This window comes from Lissotriton vulgaris, chromosome 1_1 (assembly GCF_964263255.1).
Source record: "Lissotriton vulgaris chromosome 1_1, aLisVul1.2, whole genome shotgun sequence".
NCBI lineage: Eukaryota > Metazoa > Chordata > Amphibia > Caudata > Salamandridae > Lissotriton > Lissotriton vulgaris.
In genome coordinates, this window is record NC_141685.1 from 469728744 (window position 1) to 469754366 (window position 25623).

The following is a 25623-nucleotide window of genomic DNA, read 5'->3' on the forward strand; positions in this document are numbered from 1 at the left end:
ACACTGACAATGCAAGTGACACTACATGACAAGCAGCATGGCTGGAGAACAATCACCATGACATTGTGCACACCACACCACTCAGGTGGCTGAGTGTGGACCACATCTGTAAAGGAGCAGGTCACACTCTGACACATCCACGTGCACAAACAACCACTGACGTCAACAATACATCTGCAGACAAACAATGCACAAGAGTACAAAAACCGTCTCAAAGCACAAATGACCCAAGTCGCCAACATCATTGCACCTTAAAAGCACAAAAGTCAAAGGCACACCGCCTCCAAGGGATAAGGGGCCGAAAAATCACAGTGGCAGGGGCGACCCTTCCACAATGCAGCACACACACATAGCAATGACAGCACATCCACATGGATGACAATTTGGTACACAGTGCAACACTTACACTACAGAACAGAGGACACAACTGGGTCTGCTTGTGCGTAGTGATAAGCGTGGCTCAAATCCACCTGAGCGACTTACCTCACTCATATACCATTACCATATGCCAGCCGGACAGTGGAGAAGAATTAGTAATATATTTATATAGCCATAATATTGATCTGCAGATGGGCCCCGTCAGGTGTACACCCCAGGGAGTGCGCCGAGAGGACTGCCCCATCCCATCACGACAATACATTATAACATAGCATGGCAGAGTAAAACCACGCCCAGACTGGAAAAGTACTGGGCTCAGCAGAGGGTGAACAATGAACTCACACACCAGGCACCTGCACCTGCAAGGGCAACATTATTATCTTTACTCCAAGGCCACGGAGCCGAGACTCTGCTTCTCCAGAGCATGGAAACATTTCTGCTCATAAAGGAGGGGGGGAAACTGTACCATGAGACATTGGAGCTGCAGAGCAAATGTCAGCATCAGAAGTCTCTCTGCCATTGACAAGCTTCTCTCTCTTATAGAAGAGTGTACAGAAATGTCTATTCTGTAAACTTAACCGAGGGAAAGCAATGTACTACAACAGGTCTTCTAACTTAGAAGGTAAAAATAAGACAAAAGCTTACACATTACAGAAACAATTCTATCCAGCTGAAGCTTGCATATTACAAAAATAGCTCAGTGGGTTGCAGCACATGAATAATAAGCTGTAACTGCATATTGGTTAGACACATTAGGCTAACACGTTCACAACATCATTAGGACATTCTGTAACAGGAAAATAACGATCTATCAGTAGAAAATGGGCAATAACATCTGACATAGCAGGAAACTGTGAGACCAAAATGTATGTGTTACAACCTCACCTACATTATGTAGTCCAAATGTCCACTGTCCCGCATCAAATAGTCCGCTCCACCCAAACAGTCCCAATGTACATTGTCATGCAGTCTGTATGTAAACTTGAACAATGCGTCAACATACATGCCAACACAATGTCAACAAGCATCTCCCTCCTTATCACACAGCTGGACGCACCCACCACCACGGCTAGCTCCCAGCAGCCCACCGAAGCACACATCGCATCACAAGGCCAGGTGTCACTCTGCCAGAAGGGGGTGGCTGAACAGGTGCGGGTGGGTTTCGACCTCATGGAAGCTGAGCTAGATCACATATGTGGATGTCTTAAGTCCCATCAGGGACCACCTACACTCCCCAACGGAGGCCACACTGCGACAGAGACACATGTCCAGTTTTGAACCTCACCCAGAGCCACAGGATAATCATCTGCACCCCCACGCTGGACTGGGGTAGGCCGGCCCAGTTCACTCCTCTGACGTATTGAGTGGAGGACTACAAAGCTGCATGTGCAAGGTCTCACCATCTGCCTGCGATGACATGGCTGCATCCACTGTACATGGCACAAGTTAATGTTGTACGGCCTGGGCCCCTAATGCATACATCAAGAGCACACGGACACACTCAGATAGTTCGTTGAACTGGCTACGGGCACGTGCGCTCGACACCTTTATTGTCAGGGTCACATGTACAATGATGCTTGTGCTGGATGTGTGTGGGGTGAGTGTAAGTCAGCCCCATGGAGTCGTTGGTGCTGGCAACAACTTGGACAGTGAACACAATTAAAGAGGAAACAGAAAACACCAGCAAAACATAAACAACTGTGAAGCATCATGGTGATAGCCGGAGAAAGTACAGTGTTCTCCCAATATGCAACCAGAATGAGTTGTGTTGCACTGAGTTAGTGGCACCTGAAGAGCTGAGCAGGGTATCAAGCTGATGATGGCACCCACGACAGGTGTGAGCAACTCTGATAGTCTGGCAGTAAAACACCTCCGACTCTGGCACCTGTTGTTTGGAGTTGGTCCAGGCGGTGGGGGCATGTGCTTCCTGTGTTGATGCGACTTCCGGGCAGGTCAGGACTCGATTTGATGTGTGAGCCCAGGTGCACCGCAGTTGAGGCAGGAGGCAGTGGACAACGCAGGGCCACAGATACATGGCATGGATGAGCCCCAGGCCATCGACACAGAGGCCATCCAACATTCATTTGGAAAGGGTCCATGACTTGAGCTGCACAGAGTTAGTGGCCCCGGATGCACTGCAGCCGGCAAAGGCAGACCGCCACAAATTGGGAGACTTGCGGTACAGTGATATAGGGCCACGTGAGCTGAGCTGGTCCTCATCGATGTCCAAGGTGAAGGTGGCGGAGGGTTGTGGGGGACAGTGGAAGATGTCCTCCAGGACATGATACAGAGCATCGGAGCCATAATGAAGCGGCAAATGGAGGAGTGGAATGCTACGGTCTCATTTTTGCCACCAAGTCATTATCACCGACATGATGATGAAGACAACCCCCAGTCCATAGACTCTGTCACCACCAACGCTCAACCAGAAAGTGTCCATGGATGTCGGGGAACAGACTTAGTGGCACAGGAGCTGAAAGGGGATGTCTGCAATGAGGCCTGTACAATGATGTCAAATCTGCCATAACTAAATCAAGACTGAGTTCTGAAAGTGTGACCAATTCGACCACAGTGTAGGCCCGAGGCAGCAGTCAGTAGGGGCGAACAAGCCTGTGTCATCAGCTTGAGATGCACAGAGTTAGTGACACCAGGGCAGTTGTTGTTAGTGCTCGATCACCTCCATAATGATGATCCATTTTTCATCCTGACTGAAACGCGTCTTCCTCTTACATCACTCCTTGCGTGCAATGATATGAACTCTGCCATGATGGAATTAAGACTCAAGTTTCAAATGTGGGACCTACTCGAGCGCAATGTGGGCCGAGGGCAGTAGTTCACGAGGGCCCACAGACACTTGTGGTTGGAATGCTATACACAACCCTGGTGGCACCACATCCAAGGGAGTATAGTGACATAAAATCAGCCATAAATATGTACTCTGCCATTGTGTAATCAAGACTCAGTTCCAAATGTGTGATCTACTTGTACGCTGTGTATGCCGGTGGAGTACATCAACAAGAAAAGAGGACTGCGGACCTTGCTCGAGGAGGTTGTGATGGTCTGAGCAGGCTGCCAAGGTTCCGGGCCTCGAGCTTAGAGTTTGCATTGGCACGTGGGGGGCCCTCTTTGACACACACCGGGACTGGCAGGTGAGCAGTGAGGCCTGGATGTACAGAGGCGGGCAGGACGGGTTCGGGGACCAGAGGCCCGAGGTACAGCAGGCCCACATGATCGTAGGAAACTCTGCTTACCAAGATGGTATCGGCCTTGTGGCGGGTGAGAGGCGCCGCCCTGGCAAAGACGTTGGGCATTCCAAAAGAGAACCACACCCAGAGCTATGTGCTATTTATTCACACCCCAATGCTGGCCTGTCATATGGTGGGCCAGCCCACTCCGCTCACGCTTACGGGGGGGACGTAACAAGCAACTTTTCCGCGATCTTCCCTATTGGCTGGGGTGACATGGTTGCGTCCACTGTCCACTACACTCCAAACACCAGCAGTGAATGTCGACATGGATATGTGTGTGCTCTGCATACTGCAGTCTGGCCATCACATCCACGCCACACTTGGCATTTTGTACATTCTTATTCATGGGTCACTTGCCTCCTTTGCACATGCCTGATCCGCACCTCTTCCCACAATCTGCTATCGTGTGGCTGAGGTGCCATGCCGTTGACGGCTTATGTGCACGGCTGGCCCAGGTTCCCACAGTAAGTTGTGCTGTCTTGTCTGGTGGGTGGGAATGTTGTTTGGCATTCAGTACGTTAGTTTGTAATGTGTGCATTCCCAGTGTTGTGAGTTGCATGATTGTGGAGTTGAGGTGTGTGGTGTGTTCATTTGGTACTTGCCATCCAGCAGTCCATTTCTGTAGGTGCCTGCCTGGAAGCGCTAGTTGATGATGGACTGTCGGAAGATGTAGGAATCATGCACACTGTCTGGGCAGTTGGCGTCAACGTTGGTAGAGATTCTCCTGTGGTCCACTATTGCCTGCACATTGATGGTATGTACGTGCTTTCTGTTGCGGTTATTGTGTGCAGTGTTGTCAGGGGGCACAAGTAGGACATGTGTGCAGTCGATTTCCCCCAACACGTGCCAGAAGCCAGCTATGGTGTAGATACCTTGCTTGTTCTCCAGCTGTTCCTGCACAGTGTGGGGGGTATAGGTAGTGGGGTACCAAGCTGATGATGTAATCCAAGACAGTTGTGAACTTTGATAGGGCTGGCTGTGAGACACCTCAGACTCTGGCGGTTCTGGGTTAGAAGGTACCAGGGGCCAACAAGTGCAGCACGGTCAGCAGCTTTGTCTGAGGTGGGATATTGGTTGTCCGCTGTGTTGGTACCCTCAGCCTGTGGGCATGACCACCACAACAGCCTCAACTCCTCCATCACCACCAACTACATCTTTTACTACAAGTGCTCTTCCAAATGGAAAAGCCTATTTCTACGGCACCTCCCCATCACCACCTCCCGCAAGATCCCATACGGTCTGAAACTCTCCACCCTTAGGCATGTGCAAGGTGTGCACCTGCACAGGGCCGCCAAACCGCAGGGGCCGCCACGACGAGGATCGGATACAATCATACATATTCTCGTGGCGGCCCCTGGCAGGATTTGGCGGCCTCCGACCCTGGCTTCCACTTTTCCGTTCAGAAGCTGTGAGACCGGAGCAAGTGAAAAACGTGTTGGGGCAGAGGGGGGAGGGGTTGAAGGCAGCGAGCGGGACGTGGCTCAGGCCAAATGAGACCTAATTGCCCGCCTCGTAGACTAGAGGCCCACTCTATAATCAAGGAACAGAAGGCACCACAGATGGAAGACTTGCGGAAAAGGATGACGCTCAAAGGTCCTGTAGAAAGGCTCTGGGACTCGAGCAGAAGGAGGGGGGGGCTTAGAGGATGTGTCTTATTAAAAACACCTATAGGAACCTTACTTCCAACTGTTACTTAGACAGCAATACATCGACTCAACTTGGAAGACACTATGAAATAGACATAATTAAGATGTCATCTTTTTAAATTCCGCGGAAACAGTTTGACGGCTCCTGGAAAATAATCAAAAACTTTGAGACTCCTGTGTACACCAGAAACCTTAGAGCAGATGTTATGGCTCTGCACGCGCATGTGAGACATTTGTAGTAAATATCGCCTCCCGACTTTCAGGAAGTTATCGCTAGCACAATAAAAGAAGCAACAGACCTTTAGTCTGCATTGCAAACAAACACTTTTATTGTGAACTTTGCGAAGTCTTGGAGCACATTTACAGTAGACTTAAAACTGTTGATGGCTCAAAACTGGTAATTCAGTCTCATGACGAGGTGTTGACGTCAGCCTAGGATGGGAGAGTGTAACATTACACAGCATTTTTCCATTGCACAGCTCACGTATTTAAATTGATTTAACATTTGTATTGTAGTTGGATAAGGTTTAAAAAACTGCCCAATAGATTTGAAGGGAATACGTTTTTTGAAAACTGCATTTTACACTTTATACCTATGTATTTTCTATATGAATAGTTATGAATGTTAATAATTTACACAATAAAGCAGCCCTACTGCAGAGAAAGCATTCATGTGTGATCAGGTAAAAGGGACTGTCAGCACCCTAAGCCTCCCAAAGAGGCCGGGAGGCTTCTCTGTCTATACAGGTGAAAGGAGAAAGGTTTGTCTCAACTGCTGTGATTGTCCGTTGCCACAACCAACAGTCTATTAAAGACATTCTCCATGCACTAATTAAAGTCTGAAAGGATTTAAGAAAAATTAATAATCTGTGAATCACAGATTCAGGAAGACAGAGGGAACTCCAGTCCAGGAAACCTGTTGGAAACTGCTCTACCATCAAAGGCAGCACACACGGTTATAGAAGGATACACACTGGCTTGCAATGGAGACATGTGGTGGAGTCAAGCAAAGGGAGCCTAGTAAACACTTGGAACCTAAACACTTCCTCACTTTGGAGCCAAGATATGAACAACATGCTGGACCCTCAGAGAGGGCACTTCCTTTTGGCATTTAAGAGGCAGTGAAACATAAGTTACAGCGAGTTTCTGAAAGTTATATTTCACTCTCACCCCCATGCCATATAATTGCGCAATCTGTCATTATATTCATCTTTATCATCCACTGTACTTCGAGGGTAAGATGGGGAGTGTAGAAAAGTAGGATCTGCTTTCCTGATCATCTCCACTATTGCTTGATGTCTGTATGTTTTTGACTAGTCTGACTGTCATCCTGCCAGTCTAGTGTACAGACTTAGGCAACAAATGTATAAACATAACTATGATTTCAACAGTTAATGACAAACCAACATGGATGAAAGGAGAACCAACTGTATCTGGATATGTTTTACAAAATAGACATAATTTATATTGATAATAATAAGAAATTCATTTCATTAAAAAAGACAAGGTCCCATACAACTCAATCATTCATCTTCATTCATACTTTAAAGAAATTAGTGTACATTAAAAATTGCAACTTTTCTACATTTCAGATAAATGCAATGATAACAATTTCAATGTTTATGAGGAAAAGGCAGTGTGGCACACAAGTAATAATCTCTTGTGTTCTACGTGCGTTTCGGCACTGAGCTGTGCCTTCGTCAGGAAAATGGGCCACAGTAGATCAAAGTTGGTTTCTGTAAAAAGAACATTATATATAAGATATGACTGAGGCTGTTCCTCATACCTGGTGTTTATTGTATGCAAATAGCTGCAAAGGCCGACATGGCGGTGGGGGTGTGGATTCACAGGCTAGGCCAAATTAGCCTTTGGCTGTCAGAATAATTGGAAGGTACTGTCTCTACGGGGAGAGTGGTGCATTAGGAAGAGCAATGGACCCAGGGCTTTATCAGAAATAATAACACCGGGGAGAGGGGAAGCTGTGTGCTCGACTTCCCACCCACTGTGTGTGCCCCAGGACTGCCTCGGCGGCGGAACCCCAGCTCCTGTAAGCCATCTCCTCCAACCATTCCCAATGTTACAGGCTTTACAGGCACCTTCTCATTGGGTTTAAACACGGCTAAAGCTCTTCTAGCCGCTAGTTTGAGGCCAAGCAGGGTGCTGACTGGATGGTTACTAAAATAATACAACGAAGATCTCTACATTAACTTGGGAGAATATTAAATCTCACCGCAGTGCCATGGCCATCTCTGGCTCACCCTGCTCCGTGCACAACGATACAGCTCTTCCCCTGGCATGAAGCCTCTTCACGGTGGCGGCTACTCTCTGGAGGGCGTCTGGTCGCACAGTTTCCAGCTGCCCTTTGTGTGTCACTACGCTGCCTCCAACTGGTATGGTGTTTCGGCAATGGGGGGGGGGGGGGGGGGGTTGATGGGGGGGAAGGGGTTGGAAAAGCGTGGCACTGTGGCAGACAGCAAGCATCTGTACAAATCCCTACAATCACCCGCTAGCAGCAACCATTGTCCTTTACCGTCATCTGTATGAGCCTTGCTGCACTGGGGCCCCCACCTACGCTCCCTGCACAGGGCCACCATGAACCTAGAGCCGGCCCTGCTCCACCACACCTTCTGCCACCTTTCCAGGTGAAGTAGATATTTCCATCTTCAAGTCTGGAAACATTATCATCCAAGCCTCCGAACACCACCTATTCATCTTTGAACTTCACTTTCATACTCTTTCTCAACTCCTTTTGCAACCCTCAAATTCTCCCCTGTCACACACTCTACCCCGTGATCCATCACCTCTCTCATCTTCCCTTGACCCCTGCCACCTCTCTCTGTTTCTCCCCAACCCCATGGTCCATCACTATCTACCATACCTCCCACCCCCGTTTCCTCTCCCGGTCTTACCGTCCAATCCCCTAATCTGTGTTATAGATACCCAACCTCCTTTGCCCACTCGTGCCCCCACCCCCCTTCTCCTCTCCCGGTCTTACCATCCAATCCCCCCATCTGTATTATTGATACCCAACCTCCATGGTCCACCCGAGCCCTCAACCCCCACACTCCCTCCAAAGCCCAATCCCCCGGCACCCCTCACTAACTCTCCTACTCTTGAGCCCTACACCAAACCCTCCTCCTCACAACCCCAACTGGCATATCTGGCCTTCTCCTCTATCTATATCCACAACACTAACTCTGCTTCCCCCTTCTGGACATTGCACCCGTGGGAGGGAGGGCGCACTTACTTCCGAGGCGAGAAAACTCCTGCATAAACAAACAGTGCTAATGACCAGCACAAACGACCATCACCTTGTGTGCTCCAGACGATGAGCAATTTACAGGGAACGCTCCTCGCTGTTTACTGTGAAATTTCACACCCTTGAGGGCGCTTGGGAAAGTTTACTTCACACCAATAGAACTCCGGGATGCACAGCTGCTCCTAGATTTACCTGAGGGCATCTACAGAGGTATTAAACTGGGCGTAGTTCGCGTAGTAGCCCTACGCGTAGCTACGCGAAGTGTACTTCGCACTATGCACGCTACGCATAGCTAAGCGAACTGCATAGTGCGGTAGGGAAAATGCTGTTCACAATGATTGCACAGTGCTGGATGCTTGTCCGCACTGTGCAATCATTGCAAACGGCATCATGCACAGTGCGAGCGGTCGTTTTCTTCAGCTCGAGTAGATTTGTACTCGAGCTGCAGCTTTCTCAACGCGGACTGGTAGTTTCTCATCACGAGCGGTAGTGAGCATCCGCAACCACTGACCTCCCTGCCTTGAGAATCTTGCTGGGAGATTTATTTTCCATGCTTGCGATCGGCAACTTGATGTTGCCCATCACGAACAAGGAAAAAGTCTCGCCAGTATGTTGATTTTGCTCACTCGCGGTCGCCAACTTGACGTTGAGGACCGCGAGCAAGCATAAAATGCCCGCTACGGTGTGCATTTTTGTGCTGTCCTACATGTGATTCACGTAGCGTGTGGTTGCGCAAACTACGCACATTCGGCGAGCGTACTGTACTTTTTCACCCAGGCTTACACAGAGGTATGGCTGTTGAACACGCAGTCGTAGTGCACACATTCACCAGTTGCTCGCAGTGGTGGTGCCCGCTTTCAAGGGCCATCCAGCCAGATGCCCGCTCACCGGAAGCTTCGCTCCTTGTGTTATTTTCAGCTGAGGGCATCGGGTTTCTTGTGAGTCTGTGTGACCGTCTGTGTTGCGATGAAAGTGAGATGGGGCATTTAGCTGCACGTGCCAGGTGTGCATAGCAGTGCAACGCAGGGCGCCTTTTAACTGTGCCAAAGCCTTCCAACCTCTGTTACCCACAAAAGAACAAGTATATAACGGTTTTCCACCCACTGATTCATGCTGGGAGGCAACTTAAAATCAGCATATAGCGCTCTACAACACCAAAGTTTAACCAGCACTGACTTTGTCATTAGGTGTCGCTTGTTTTGCTGTCCTGTAAACATACAGGCACACAAGCACACAGCCACAAACGTTCAGGCATCCATGGACACATACCCATAATCACACCTATCCTTTGCATGCAGGTGCACCATATCCACTGTCGATGGGATCCCAGTTAGGTGTGCACATAGGTACCACTGGTGCCCTGCACCTCATGGGTGCAGGGTAAAGTAAAACATGAAATGCAGATTGATGTGTCGTGGGTGGGCATGTGGTGGTGCAAGTGAGGTTTAAAGTGGTCCCATGTCAGGTGTGAGTAGCTTATCCAGTCAAGATTTATTTTTTAAGACTAAACGCACCAAAGCGAGAGGAACAAAAGGCCATGTGAGAAGATAACCCACGTTCACCCACAGACTGTGGTTAACTTCTCCTTGCTGAGCTGAGAGACAACTAATGGTATTCACTTGACAGCACAGCTGAATGCTTTGAGCAAAAGCCTGATGGACATGTGCTAGCTTTGGTTTTATATAGAAACGGTGTTTCTAGTTTGATGACATTGCAAGTTGAGATCAGACTGTATCATAGTTTGCTTTATGCCATATTTACTGCTGCCTGCAGGCCAAGGGACACTGGTGAGTGTGGGATAAATGCATATATCCTACAGTCTGGCTGAGAGTCTCCTGACTGCAGGGCACTTTAAAAAAAATTAACATTGCCACTAAATGATACAATAAAGCATGACTGCAGCCTAGAGGCAGAGCCATACAGGCCTTTTATTCCACAGGGCATTTCCCCAGTAGTTTGGATCCCTTGAAGGCTAGTTTTGAAAACTGAGGGCCGCTGCTAGTGCCTCTGTCACCTTCTTCTGAGATTAATTGCTTAAGACAAAGGGAGGCTCCTAGACAGAAAGATGTGGGAGGTAAAGAGAAAACAATCAGAGGAGGAGAAGCGCGAGGAGAGAAAGAGGTTTGGTGGATAGAAAGAGATCGTAAGGAAAAAAATGAAGTGTAGCTGGTTTGAGATTTCTGCAGATTTCTGCCAGGGCTGCTTTTGGTTTCACAGCCAGGCCCTGCCTAGAGAGGCGGGTGAGCCACTGAATGCTGAGGTAGGATGGACTCCACCCCACCCTCTTTCTTCACCCAGCCCATCTCTCGCTCACATTAATACACCTCACATGAAACCAATCTATACCACGTAGCAACATTCCATATAAACACACTCCATACAATGACTCATAATTACAACCACCAGAATTTCACTCAGTGTCACATATTTCCACAAAATAAACTCACCACATAATTCAACAAGAAACCACACAATAAAAATCAACAACACAATTACATAACACACCACATACATACAATCCACACCACATAATTCTACATCACACTAAAAAATTCAACAGCACGCAACATAATTAAACTACACTACATAACACTCCACAACACAAAATACAATACCACATACTTACTCTCCATGACACACGATCCCGCGCCACACAATTTCAATATCCTAAATACCACATAATTACTATCCACATAATTCCACTGCATACCACATACATCCACTCCACAACACATAAGTAAAAAATATTTACATTTGCAACGCCGATAGCTCTAACTCGATAGCTCTAACTCTTGTTTTCTAAATAAATACTCCATTGCAGAGACAAAAACATAAGTAAAAACATTCTCATTTACCGGGCCAAGTGCTCTAACTTTCCCAAATGCGAGACCGATTGCCTTGCAAATGCTTGTTAGATGTCTTAGCAACAGAACACCCCATCCTCCAGACACCTTCAGCGGCCGTTCAGGAGAGAATTTACCTTTTCATTAGATGTAAGGAAATGCTGCATGTTGCCTAGGACAGAAAGGAATGCTGCACGTATTTGCCTGAGGAGATGAGAGATATTCCCTGACAGATGCCTTTCCCCGCTCTGGATGCATAGCTAGATGGAGCCAACCCTATACGGCCTTCAATGCACAATCCCTGTGCCGGCATCTGCTGCACCATCCTGCTTTTGGTTGGCAAGCACAGCCTTACCTAGCTGATTCCTTTTTCAGGGGCCTGTGTATGGTGGTGACCGCACCTATGACTACGAAGAACGACCTGTGCTTGTCCTCGGAATGTGTCTCCAGCCCTTTTTGTTCCTGTCTGCACGTTCACTCTGCACTCTAGCCTCTGAGGGGGTTCTGAAATCCCTCACAAGGGTGACTCAGTCTGTGATGGCACCACTTTCTAGAGGTTGTCAGGAATCCCTCAAGAGTTGCAGGACACCCAATAGAGTAATATGGCCTGGTGGTTTGCACATCAGCTGTGTGTTTACCTTTTGATTTCTGACCCCGACCTGTGATGCTTCTGAGAATAGGTGCTTGCCCTGTGCAAGTAACTATTATTTGTAGTTGAGTGCAGAAGCCTGGACTCTGCAGGGTGCACATGGACTGGGGGTATGCACAGACGTGGGCTGTACTCTGCTTTCTTCAATATGGAATTGAGTGTTTGGTATTCTCTTTCAGTAAACTCAAACGTTATTATTTGCATTTTTTCAAAAATATGATCTATTAACTAGAAGTCCTGCTCAATGTCCCAAATACAAGGTCTGAGTTGCAAAGGGATGTAGCTAACTATTTCAATGTTCATTTCATTTTATTTGAGATATTTGCTTTATCCAGACTAAATGGCAGGCAGCTACTGATTGCTGTAAGGAAGCCCCGACTTATAATGGTAGAACCTCCAACATGGGATCCTAAATGGGGAACAGTATGGAGTATGTGATTCAGTTGAGCCCAGATTATAAGGAGACCAGGCTATGATGGGCAGGGAACATTCAATTGAAACAACATTTTCACTACAATGTATAGTTTCTTTGCATATTTACATTACTAAAAAAAAGGATTTTCCCGGAATCGCTGCAGAAGTCCAAATGTGCTGTAGGTATTTGGCATCGAGCAATGTCACATGTGTGTTCTCTCTCTCCGCAGGTGTTCTGAAGTGCGATGGGCAGGTCAGGATAGAGCCCTCCTCAGTCTTCCTCATGGGCTCCAATATTTCCATTATTTGTACGTCAACGCTCGCCTGCCAGCGGGGAACGTTACATTTGTATCTGAATAAGAAAGAAGTCCAGTTAGATAAGGAATACCAGTCACGGGTAGAAATTCAGCTCAACAATGTGCGAGAAAACTACACGGTCACCTGCTTCATCAAGTGTGCAGGCGAACCCCTGGATAAACTAGTTTGTGGCAACAGTATCTTACCTGGCTGTAAGTATCTCCTTCAGTAGGGAGCCCTGTATGGTTTCACATTTCTGTTTTCATTATATACCTGTGTCGCCCGCTGCTGAGGGCTAACCCATTTGTTAAAGGCCCTGAGACCTGAGCGTCAGTTATAAGCCCTTGCTGCAGGTGAGGACCTATCAAGAAAGAGAGGGCCTTTAACAACAGGTGTAGTCCGAGGCAGAATGGGTACAAGACTATTACGACATTCTACTTATTGAGGGTAGAATGGTCTAAATTAAAAAATGGAGAAACAAAAGACAAATATTAGAATGTTGGAGCAGAAAGCCTATACCAGTAATTATTAGCCCTGCGCTATTTCATTGTCTTCAATGGCACTCTCAAAATGCCAATGTTCTAATATAGCCTTAGATCCCGCCCAAGCGGGCTCTACCAGCCAATACAGACCTGGGCTGAAGGTGAGGGCCTTTAAAAAGAGAGTTGCCTTTAATTGTCAGTAAAACCCGCTACGGAGGGCTCTAAGGCTATTAAAAGATTACACCCCTAGAGGGCAGAATGTTCCAATTTGTAAAAGCAAAAACCTCACAGAGCCCGAAGGGGTTGAAATCTCCTCGGGCTCTGTGAGGTCTTTGCTCTTTGTTCACAGCTGTTTTTGTGAGCAAACATTGGAATGCTGATGCTCCGGGCTTCTACCAGCCATTAGAAGCCTTAAACACTCCACTGTCTTCAATGGAGCGCTCAACATTCCAATGTTCTAATCTTAAATAGTTCGTGTATCACATGCTGTGAGATAATTATCAGTCCTATGTTATAACAATTATAGTTAATACATTCATGAAACAATTATAATGTTGGTCTTATTCGATGCCAGCACTGTATACGCGCTCTTACCTTCGAATTTGATAGGCCAATGTCCCAACTCTTTTTGGAGCAAGTGCTTGTCTAGGGCTTCCATGGCTCAATCATCTTCTAGTGTTTCTCATCTGTTTGGGGTTCGTCAAGTTTCATGTTTGTCTCCACTATTGTTAGACAGATCACAACTGTTGTAGTTGGCAGATCTAATTTCCCAATTATGCAGATGATGCCATGTGATAATTGTTAAACAGGGTTTCAGGTGGCTAGGCTTGAGTGCTTCAGAAACGGAATTCCTGTTGATTGCTCCTCAGTATAAGAGAGACCAACATTTATGAAGCAGCATATCAGTTGGGGGAAAGGCTGTTAGCACAATGAGCAAAGTTAAGACATTGGCACGTTTGTTTTGCACTCTTCAAAATCAGTGTTTAATTTGTAATAAAAAGAAGTGCCACGGCTCTGGTCAGGATGCAGCTTTGACCAGCCCATTTCTTCTGTTGGTGCTGCCTAACACTGAACCAACAAACCCTACAAGTGGGACGGGATGTGGCGTAATGGCGAGAGCTGCTGACTTCAGAGCTGGTGAACCAGGCTTGATTCTCGGCAATAACTCAACATCCTGTGACCCTGTGTGAATCACCTTATCTTCCTGTGCCAACCTAAAATGAATGTGTCCTTCAGTAACGGCTCCTGGAGGGAGTTCTGCTGGGTGGTGGGGCACGGTGGGGGAGGGGCAAGGGCAGGGTGGGGGTTAGTAAACTCCGGCATACAGCCGATTGGAGACAAGAAAATAAATAAATAAATAAATAAAACAAATTAAATTGCGCGCACTGCAACACCAAACGCTTTGCAGCGCGCGCAATATGATTTGTTTTATTTCTTTATTTCTTTACCTAACTCCGATCAGCTGTATGCCAGAGTTTGCCCCCCCCCCCCGCCCCACACCTGCCTCACACCTGCCCCAACCTACCGCCCGCAGCACTCCCTCCAGGAGCTGCTACTGGTGTCCTTAACTGTTGCTCAAACTCCGGTGTTGATGATTAAGGTCCGGTGCTGAGTACCAGAAACTACAGTCTCAAATTAAGCACTGCTCAATGTCCAGAGATGAATAGTGAATCAAGTGTTTTAGCGATAATAATTGAACAAAAATCGAGACCTTGTTGTTAGAGGTATGATTGGGCCCAAAACGGAATAGTGTAGTACATGCATTGTCGGCTTTACTTAAAGAAATGGCAACAAACTGCAAGTGCTACAGATTTCCTCTGCAAGGACAGCGTACATCATCAGAGCTCTGGAGGTCGCATTCCCTTCTAAGTCTTCGGTATTGTTCATTAGTGACCCTTTTGTCGGGCTCCCAAATATTAGAAAAATTAAAATGAACTTAAATTAGACAAACCTATCCTTAATCTGTTCTCTTGTGGGAAGAATTTACCTGTTCTTGTTGGGGGGAGACTTTCCCCTTGCTCACTTTTAAATATTGGAATCCTCTTCCGTGAGATACCTGTGGCCTAAGTGCTTAAATACCATTTTGTGGTTGTTAGACACTTTATCAATCTATGACAACGGTGGCAAGGAAACTATCGCCCTTTATAAACCTTTGGGGAGTTGCTTGTAATTTATTTAAGGATAATTGTCCATAAATGTATTTTTAAAAGATCTTGGGGTATTTCCGTTCGAGGAGCAGCATGTTCCATTGAATAACATGCGTATGACATAATTCTTCGTATTCTGAGGTGTCCCACATTGGAAAAGTTGTAAACATTGCTAGCTTTCTTGTAAAGCACCTTAGCAAGAGCACGCCTACTTAAGAAGAATGTGGTTAAGTCTTAAAAAAATAAGCCACAAATGTCAAGCTCTTTTAATGTTTTCGGTTGCAACAAAAGAGGAACAACTTCTTGTAACTATTTGTTTAAGAGTAGAGAGATGTTAGATATGCACCAGAAAAAAACATATTGGAACGTCATATATTCGAAATAAACATTTGAGCTGACTGAGTTATTGAAAGCATCTTTTACTTGTTAAATGTTTCACTTTTGTGAGTGGATGGGACCCCTACCGTTTGCTACATGTTATTAAAAACACTCTTATCTTTTCCAGTACACCAAAATAGTCAATTTAAGAATCCCTTCTTCGTAGAAATCGATGATCAATGTGTGGATACTTACCTTTTTTAACAATAGCATTTATTTGCACGCTATCGTAATCACGTGAAGTTATATTGGAAAACAATATAGCCAAACATGCAAATCTTCCTGGCCCTCCTAAATCTTACAGTTGAACATAGCAGGATTTGAGAATAAGAGGTGCGCTAAAAGAGAAACACAAGCTGAAAATGGTGTAACTCACTAGTATATCAACCGTTATTCGAGGAATGCATTATAATTTGAAACTTAATCAGCAAAGCATTAAATAATATTTTTTATGCAGTGTTTCTTATTGCAACGTCTGCCATTTCTAAGCTCTGTAAGTGGCAGCTGGTAGTATTCCCTAGTGCAGGATCTCATTATGAATACGTCGTATGTGGGGGTTCTAATGCCGCAGATCTGGAAATAATACCACTGTCCTGTTAATTCCAGGGACACAAATTTAGCAGGGATTCCAAGTTCCAAGAAGCCGCCTTACAATGCCCTGAGAAATGAATCATTTAGGGGAGTTGGTCATTTCACATTGATTTCCCCAGACATTGTCCATCCCGCAGAAATATCCGTTGTTTTCAGGAGTAAGAGTCCTCAGGGATCTATTTTCAGGCCTGTACTGTTCCAGAGTATCTCAGATTTCTAACTACCTTTACCAGCTCCATGAGAGATTGAGAGAAAACTGGAAATGGATGTCTGGTTGTATTCAGTTGATTATACTGTTAAGGGCGGGGTTCTGCTACCAAATTTAGCTATCAACCCTGGGCCGATTTACCCTTATTACCTGCTGAGAAGTGTATGGTGGCGCGTCACCTAATTTCAGTCAATTAAACAGTCGATAATAACTATGGCTCAAATGATCACAGACTCCAAACTCCAGTTTAGGGGTTTATTACAAAGCCAAGAACAACTGAATATACAAGCGCCTCAAGACGAGGTTGTAAAAATACATGGGAACTAATACAAATCTGTATCTACAAATAAGTTTAATCCGATGAATCATGAAGAGGATAAAAAGTTCTAAGAATAGGACAAAGTAAGAACTTCTCCAATTCTCAGACTTCATCTTTGGGTGAAAAATTAAGAAGCATTAAACTATCCCTACTCTATCTCCAATGTGGCATCCCTACTTAGCATTTCCCAGGCAATGTCAGTTAAAGGTGTCAGCTTGTGAAGACTTCTTAAGAAGTACATTCACAAAGTAAATCAGGTAGCCAAAGCTACAAAGCTCGTTCTTAGATGCTCTTTCCAGATCGCTCTCCTCACCCCTTCTCCTAACTCAACCCCAGGCACTATTGCTAATACAAAATGGAGAGATGTAAAAAACACGCCCACAGATCACCTCATGCTAACAGACACCTCTCCTAGGTAGTTTTCCACCGTCTTCCTCACGTTCACTAAGTGTAGTCCGATGACCTTGGTTCCCAGGCCTCTTCAGCGAGAAAGAACACCGGCTCCCAATTATCGACCTTCTGTTTACAAAGTATCACTTCTCCTCCATGCCTAACTCATAAAACAAAAGGAGTTAGTCCTAACTAACAAAGGTAGCTTCTTCCAACTGCAACTGAAACATTAGAACAAAACATCCTTGCATAAACATGAAATTCGCTGACTACCTCCAAATGCAAGAGCCTACCAGGGAAATTAAATTTTCAGGCCTACACAATTCGGACAACATAAGAATAAATGAATAGGCCTTTCATAAACACAACATGAACATTTCATTTAGGCCTTTACACATCAAATTGTACACTCATGTTAATAATGCTTTGTGTTGCAAACATCTTCAATTATTACATGTTAAGCATAACTCATTATTTAACACACAGAAGGGTTGAAGCGTGTGTGGTATCGTCAGCTAGTACTATTTCCCAGGCCAGCCGGGACAGAATTAAAACCGGTGGAGAGATCGATCACCACCTTGCAATTTTGCCTTCAAGCCCTGTAGAAGTCTTGGGTTACTACCCAGAGAAAACAAGTGTTGGCTGGGCAATCAATCTGGATTAAAATACAGAGAACACAAGTTACCTATGATTGTTCTTTTTGATATATAAATCAATGTTCATTACTTGTTTTTCTGAATGTTTTGAATTAACAAATACACAGACTCTGTTCTGCATACAACATCGACGAGTGCACAAGCCATTTGTATAACTCATTATTTCTCTGTGCAATCTTCATCATGGTGCACGTTAAAATCAAAATGCATTATATCACACATAAGCTGTTCGTTAGGCAAATGCAATATACTAAAGGTTACAGTTTCAAATATAAATTCCATTTAATTTCTCTTCTGCATGGCACAAAATATTTTCTGTTCATTCACATGCACATGTTTGTTATTACAATACAATTCTACTGATCAAAGTTGATACAACCCAAGAATATATGTGGATGCGCACCATCCGTTATTATGACGCACCCCTACAATTTTAGAGCACCCTTGCGCTCCATCAGTTCCCCCTCTGATGACAAATATCATCACAACAAATCACACTCCCTGGAGATAAAACCGACCTAAGCAGAACTTATAGCCACTCTTCCCTGTCTGAACCTCTCTCTCCAAGCTTTTAATATTCTCATAATGACTGTCCTGCAGTCTTTCCATCCTTCTCTCTTTCTCTCTAAGTGACCTCTCAACTCGGTTTATTTTATGCCACTTGTAAGCTCTAACTAATCCCTACAATATAATCACACAAACCACCACTACAATAAGAGGCTTCAAGATGTAACCAAGTATTCCCTTTCCAAGGGAAGCAAACCGACTTCCTACCTTAGCAAATCATTCTCCCACCTTGTCCCAAACTCCTTCTGTGGCTAAATCATGTACCTCATGATGAATCTTAGTGATATTACTTATATACTTCTTCATATCTTTACTATTGTCAGGAATATAAGTGCAGCACTGTTGGACTTTCAACATTTTACAGACTCTGTCCTCTTTTGCCAGTAAAACATCTAAAGCAAGACGGTTCTGTATCACTATAGCTCTTATTGACACCATCTCTCTATCTAAAAGCAACAATGATTTATCTGTATTTGCTAACAGCTTGTCCACAATGGTTGACAACTTTCTAATCTTGACATCATTCAACACCACAATGCCCCAAAAACATCTCCTACAATTTCCTCTGCACTTGCACCTCTCTTCCTTCTAGGATGTAATCCACCTTCCATATGGTCCAAATCCTCCACATGAGAAATCTTGGGAAACACTACTGCCACATAACACTACTATACCAATTCAGTGTCAACCGCACAAAATCATTTTTCCCGCACACAAAATACGCATTTGCACCACTTGTACTGCATCTTGTAGAAACGTCTTCGCAGTAGCCTAAATGGTGAAAATATGATCGCATGCACTCTCTCCCACAAAGACTTTATAACAATATGTTTGAACTTGTCTCACACACAACTTCCCTTTCTGCTCAAAATCCAATGCAATTGAACCACTACTCCCTTTTGCTTTATGTGCTAACTCCTCTTTGGTCCATTCAACCGTCCCTTCCTTGTCATAACGATTTCCTGTTAAATGTCTATGTCTATCTTCTACCTGTTAATGAACATGTTAAGATGTGACGATGTGCAGAAGCTGTATCTAAAGTTACAGTAGGTATGAAATACTTTCCTACTCTATCTTCCTGCTTGTAATAATCATACTTATTTAAATGCTTATAATTGGAACCTCTGAAAGCACTACTTCATAGTTCGAAAAATAATACTCATAATGATATTTTTCAAAAAACATATTAAGCAATAAACTACATGTAATACCATACGTCAAAGGGAGATGATGGAAACGAATACCCTCCTCCACGGACGCAGGCAATTGCATACACACATAACAATCTCTCACATCCATCGTGTTTACATACTCATATAGCAGCTTTGCATATGCATTAGGCGTGTGATCGCCCCTGGATAAATCTACATGCAACATACGACTACTCTGATCTAGCATAACCTTTTCAGCTCCTACGATACCCTCTTTTGTGTTAGAAGTAGTAGGTGTGGACGTCCCTTGCACTCTCACCTCCCCAACTTCTGCTTCATGTGAAATGGTTCCAGATACAATAATATCTACTGCTATAACAACTATCCCTCCTGAAGGGTCAGAATCCATACTCTGCTCAATAATGGAGGTCTCCGAACAGTTACTGTCAGCACTTCCTCTTCATTATTTAAATATTGGGTGCACAGCGCGCAGTTGCCTGCAGCAGTCTTCAGTGGGAGGCCTAGAGGGTGGTGCTGGGGAGCAATGCCATTATCATGCGCATTGCAATTAAAAGTGCGTGTGAGCAGGCTGACCTGTGAGGTGAGGCATCCTAGGACCCAGGCCAGCCAGAGACTAGTGAGAACTAGGAAGGACCGTGCGGCAGCCGGGCACAATTTAAATATTACTAGCCCCGGGGACGTGGCCTGGCGGCGGCTAAGATGGCGTAGTCTTGAGGCCCGTCTGAGGGTCGGCGAATGACCCCCTAAATCTGGCCAACATCCTGCTACCACTCTCCCTTCTGCCACGGATCCTGGCAGCGGGAGAGCTCCGGCACCGGGGGAGGCTGCTCTGGTCCCTCTCCGGCCCCGCATAGCGAAGCGGTGCGGCCCGATGACAGCCGCCAAGCCGGGGCTAGTCTCTGGCCTGTGGAGGAAGTGCAGCCCCAGCCTCGAGTGCGGGTGTTGCCGGGTTCCAGTGAGGGTGCATCAGGGATGCGCAGAAGACACAGGCGGCCGCCCTCGAGTGACGGTGAGCGGGCCCCCTCCCCTGGGTCGGGCCCCCCCTTTTCCCACCCCCCCTCTGCTGAGGCTCCGGGGGGTCACTGGGCGCTGGAGGACACTCGACGGTTGCACAAGGGGAGGACGGCTGGAGGTGCCGGTGGGCTCTGACCAGAGGAGCTGCATGACTCTTGGGCCGCAGGTTGCAGGACACAGAGACAGGGTCGGACGCTGACCCCAACTAACGGAAGGCGGAGGCGGAGCTGCTGGGTCTGGACTGTGCCCGCCGGTGTGCAGAGGCTCCAGAGGCATGACTGATCGGCGATGAGGGCTGGGAATGATGGCGCCCGGGGCACGTGGCCGGATAAATGGCGGTGAGACTGAGAGCTCTGGCAAGCGGGGTGGCTCCACTGGCGCCTCGGGACTCCCATCCAAGACTATTGCCAAACCCAATCCTCAACTATCACCCAGGCCAACACCATTGACAAATATATGGCCCGACGGGTGAAGGAGGCGACGCGCATGCGGGAGCTGTGGTGGAGGGGTCTGAGCCGTCGCTGGCTGCCATTATGCAAGTTATCCAGTCACTGGGAACAACACTGGAGACGAAGATCGATAAGGTGGCCATCAAGTTGGAGTTACAGCGAGCGGACCTCAATAAAACGTCGGAAAAAGACACTCAGAATACTACCGACATTGGCGAACTTCGGAACACCACTAAGCATCTGCAGCAGCAGGTCCAGCATCTGACTCACCAGCAAAATATTAACATGGCACGGCTGGAGGACCAGGAAGGAAGGGCTCATAGAAACAACATACGGGTGGTAGGTGTAGCAGAGAAACTGGAGGGGCCGAGCATGGATCTGTTCTTGGAGGACCTCATTTTGAAACACCTCCAGACCAAGAGACTTTCCAAGTTCTTTATCATCGAACATGGGCATCGGACTCCGGTCCCCCTCCCTCGCCCGGGCCCCCTAGAAGGACTATCATTGCCTGTATTCTCAACGTCCGAGACCGGGATGCCATTTTGCAAGCCGGCCATCACCACCCCCTTTTGTACCGCCATTTTGCAAGTGGCACGTCAACATGGTGACCTCCGGATAGACAATGCGGTGATAAGGTTCTTTCCTGACTTTACGTACAAGGTCCAGTAGGAATGCCGCTTGTTTGAAGGAGTCAAAAAGGAACTACGAGCACTGGGCCTCAAGTACATGATGTTCTTTCCGGAACGCCTCAAGATCTTGGCAGAGGTCAAATCCTTCTTCTTTACATCCCCGGAAGAGGCCATGGCGTGGATTGAAGAAAGGCAGAGGCCCTCGCAGCCATGAACATCTGCCGGCTGGGGAACAACTCCCGGAGTATGCCCCACTGGAAGATAGACTGTTAATGGACCCAACGGTAGACAAGGCAATCTCCCTGACGTACAAAAAACTTATCAACAACCTGACTGATCTCCTGGAGCCCCTGAGGGAGAAATGGGAACCGGACATAGGGTTATTGGATGATGACGACTGGAGGGAGGCACTGCAAGGCCCGCGCGAGGTAGCCATCCGAGCTAGGTTTTGACTCACCCAGCTCCGTATTCTCCATCGCTCATACACCCCACGCACGACGCAGCATAGAATAGGCTACGTGGACTCTAAGTTCTGTCTGAGGGGCTGTGGGGAGGAGGGCACGTTTTTCCATATATTATGGGACTGTACCAAGATCCGGGTCTACTGGTCCAGATTGTCTGATATCATGGCAGAGGTAGTGGGGTCGGAGGTCCCCCTGGAAGCTCGATGGCGCATCTTGGGAGTTATGAGTGATATCACATGGCCGAAAGGAGACAAGATCTGGTTGACATTAGCTAGCATGGTTGCAAAATGGAACATAGCAAGACTATGGGGGAGTGAGGTGGCGCCAACAGTGGAAGACTGGGGGAGGAACCTGGATTGGTGCCAGAGGGCCGAAAGAGTCATTTATAAAAGTAGAGGGTGCCCTAAAAAGTGGGAGAAGGTGTGGGCGGTGTGGAGGCATTATAGAGAAGTGATGGATACCCAAGACATGTCTGAGTCTGATTAGTTTTTTTAAATTTTTTTATTTTTATTGTCATCAACAAAGGAAAACCAGGTATATCCGCACCATAATTATTGCACACACAAGAAGGGAAAAAAACATCTCAGATTTACCTACAGCTACAGTGTGTCAATCCTAAAGACTTCCCATGTAAGTGCAACACATGCCATCAATATGAGAACAATCAAGAGCAAATGCAAAACAGTGGATGCCAGACCCTCAACAAAAAACAATAAAGAAAATCCCAAATGCAACAAAAAAGGAAAGGAAATCATAACATAAAATCATAAGGAAAAAACATCCTCAATCACAATGCTTTGTCATGCACATAGCGTAACCACAGTGCCAGTCTGTATACCTGTGTCCTTGTGATAATCACGCTGCTCCCATCAGTGGACTCTCCAGCCACAACCATTCCATCGCGCATCTCGCTTCTCGCCGGTACTTCAACCAATTACCCTCCTCAGTATGTGCAAGCAGATACAGCCTCAGAGGCTCCCATATATCCCTCGGCCTCGACGATAGGGGCAGCTCCTCCGCATAGACGTTGAGACTATCCCGTCAATACACTAAGTCCGTAAGCCAAGCTTTTAGGATAGGTCGTTTGCTTCTCCCCCACGTAACTGCCACCCTCCGAGCAGCCATAAGCAGCGCTAGATGCACAAACATTCCATTCGCCCCCTTAACATGTGGCACACAGCAGAGTAGACATACCAACGGTGTACAAGGAAGATCCACGGCGACCATCTCACGCAAACTACGCATCACAGCAATCCAAAAAGCAGCCACCGTCTGGCAGTTCCACGCTAAATGTAGAAAGTCTGCTTCATCTTGCCCGCACCTGTCACACCTCGCTGTGTCACGCAACCCATATCTATACAATAACTCTGGGGTGTAGTACACCTGGTGCACATATTTAAAATGGAGGATTTTAAGATTTCCATTCATACATAGCCTGCCAGTCAGCCCACATATAAACTTCCAGTTATATTCAGATACGTCAACAGTCAGGCATGCATTCCACTTGGCCCAACTCTTATCCTCACCCAGCACGGTTTCATCTTTAATACGTTTACAGAGTTTGGAGATTAATCTCTTGTTATTAGGCACAGTGAGGACAGTTTGTAAAGACACCAGTGCAGGGGGCTCGTCCGGAAAGGCAGTGTAATGTTCTCGGCCGCGCATCGCAAGCGATGTATCGCGAATTGGAAGAGCAGCGACTGATTCACAATATGACTCAGGTCATCCTGTCTGATAAATTTGCCATTGGGGTACACATCCCGCATATGAGAAATACCTGCCTACCTCATCAAACTCAGAGACGGGGCCTCGTGTGTGACTGACAATTGTGCTTGATACTCTAAACGCAAGTCCGGCGCATATAACGGTAACTTTTGTGCCAGTTTCCTATCCGCTGCCAGGCCGACACCGTAGCATCCACCGCGTTTATCTCCGACTTCGGGGTACCCCTCGAGTGATGTGTGACCACACTATGCAGTGGAATCGGAGCCGCATCTCCCTGTTCCACTGCAACGTGCGGCGTGAAAGCATGTTGCCTATACCAATAGAACGGGTATTGAGCTGGTGTGCTTAAGTAATATGCATAAAAATCGGGCGCTGCGAAGCCACCCTGCTCATACCCCCGTGTAAGCACCGACCACTGTACTCTCGCCGCCTTTACTCCCCACACCAGTCGAAGCAAATGGGCTTGAAGCGTTTTAAAGAAAGACAAATTAGGCACTATGGGCACATTCACGAACAAGTATAGGAAGCGGGGTAACACCACCATCTTAATGAGTGCGAGCCGATCCGCCAATGATAAAGGTAGCTGCAGCCAGGTTTCAACAACGCTTTCTAATTTTGAACATGCCCTGCCATAATTTTCCCGAATAACCACTGCCGGATCCCGATGCACCCACACTCCCAGATATTTCACCGGGTCTCCTGACCAGACCAGTGGAAACTCTAAATCCGGACATGTTGTCCCAGCCGTCAGCGGTATTATAAATTACTTCTCCCAGTTAATGTACAGCCCAGATATGCGGCCAAACCGCACATACTCCCGCAACAACTGCGCCAGATATCGCGACGCTTCACTCACAAACAAGACCATATCATCCGCGTAGAGTGAAATCGAGACCGGCCGATAGTTAAAATTCAAGGCAGTTTCTCTATGTCGCTGCCGAATGACGCAGGCCAGTGGTTTAAGAATGATCGCATATAGCAGGGGTGATACGGGGCAACCCTGCCGAGTTCAGCGTTCAATACACCACGCATCAGACGTCAGCCCACCAACTCTCACCCATGCCGTTGGCGCCGTGTACAGCACAGCTATCGACTGAAGAATCTGGGCAGGGAACCCCATACGCCACAGGACCTCATGCATATACTGCCATTCAATCGAGTCAAACGCTTTGGCAGCATCCAGTAACACTACTGCCGCCTCTAACTGTGGATCTAACACATGGAACATAGAGAATGGTGTGCGCAAGTTATGCGAAGTGGATTGTTCAGGCACAAATCCGGATCTTGCAACAGGGGCTGTAACTTAGTTGCTATAATTTTCGCTAGGATCTTGCTGTCAATATTGATCAGTGATAATGGACGGTAAGAATCACAGTGCTCCGGAGGCTTATCTCTCTTGAGTAAAGTAACTATGAGTGCCTCTCTCATGCATGAGAGGAGCACCCCTGCGTCGTACGCCTCAGTATATACCTCTAGCAGATGCGGCGCGATGAGATCAGCATATTTCTTATAAAATTCCACTGGCAGCCCATCCGGGTCCGGTGCCTTGCCATTGGCCAATGCCGCAATAGCCAGCTTGACGTCCTGTTCATCAATTAGAAGACAGAGATATCGACCCTGCACATCTGACAACCAAGCACATGCTATGTCATCCATATACGTATCAAATTCTTCCACCGGCAGCGGACCTTGCGTGCT

The 25623-nt window shown here is 46.7% G+C and overlaps 1 protein-coding gene across 1 annotated transcript in view; it reads left to right on the top strand.

Moving 5' to 3' along the window:
• LOC147747364 (interleukin-12 receptor subunit beta-2-like) overlaps nt 1-25623 on the top strand; it is a 710479-nt gene that overhangs the window by 94928 nt on the left and 589928 nt on the right. The window contains exon 3 of the mRNA XM_086936242.1: nt 12668-12946. Within this exon, the coding sequence (XP_086792368.1) occupies nt 12668-12946 (279 nt within the window). The remainder of the gene's footprint in view (nt 1-12667; nt 12947-25623) is intronic.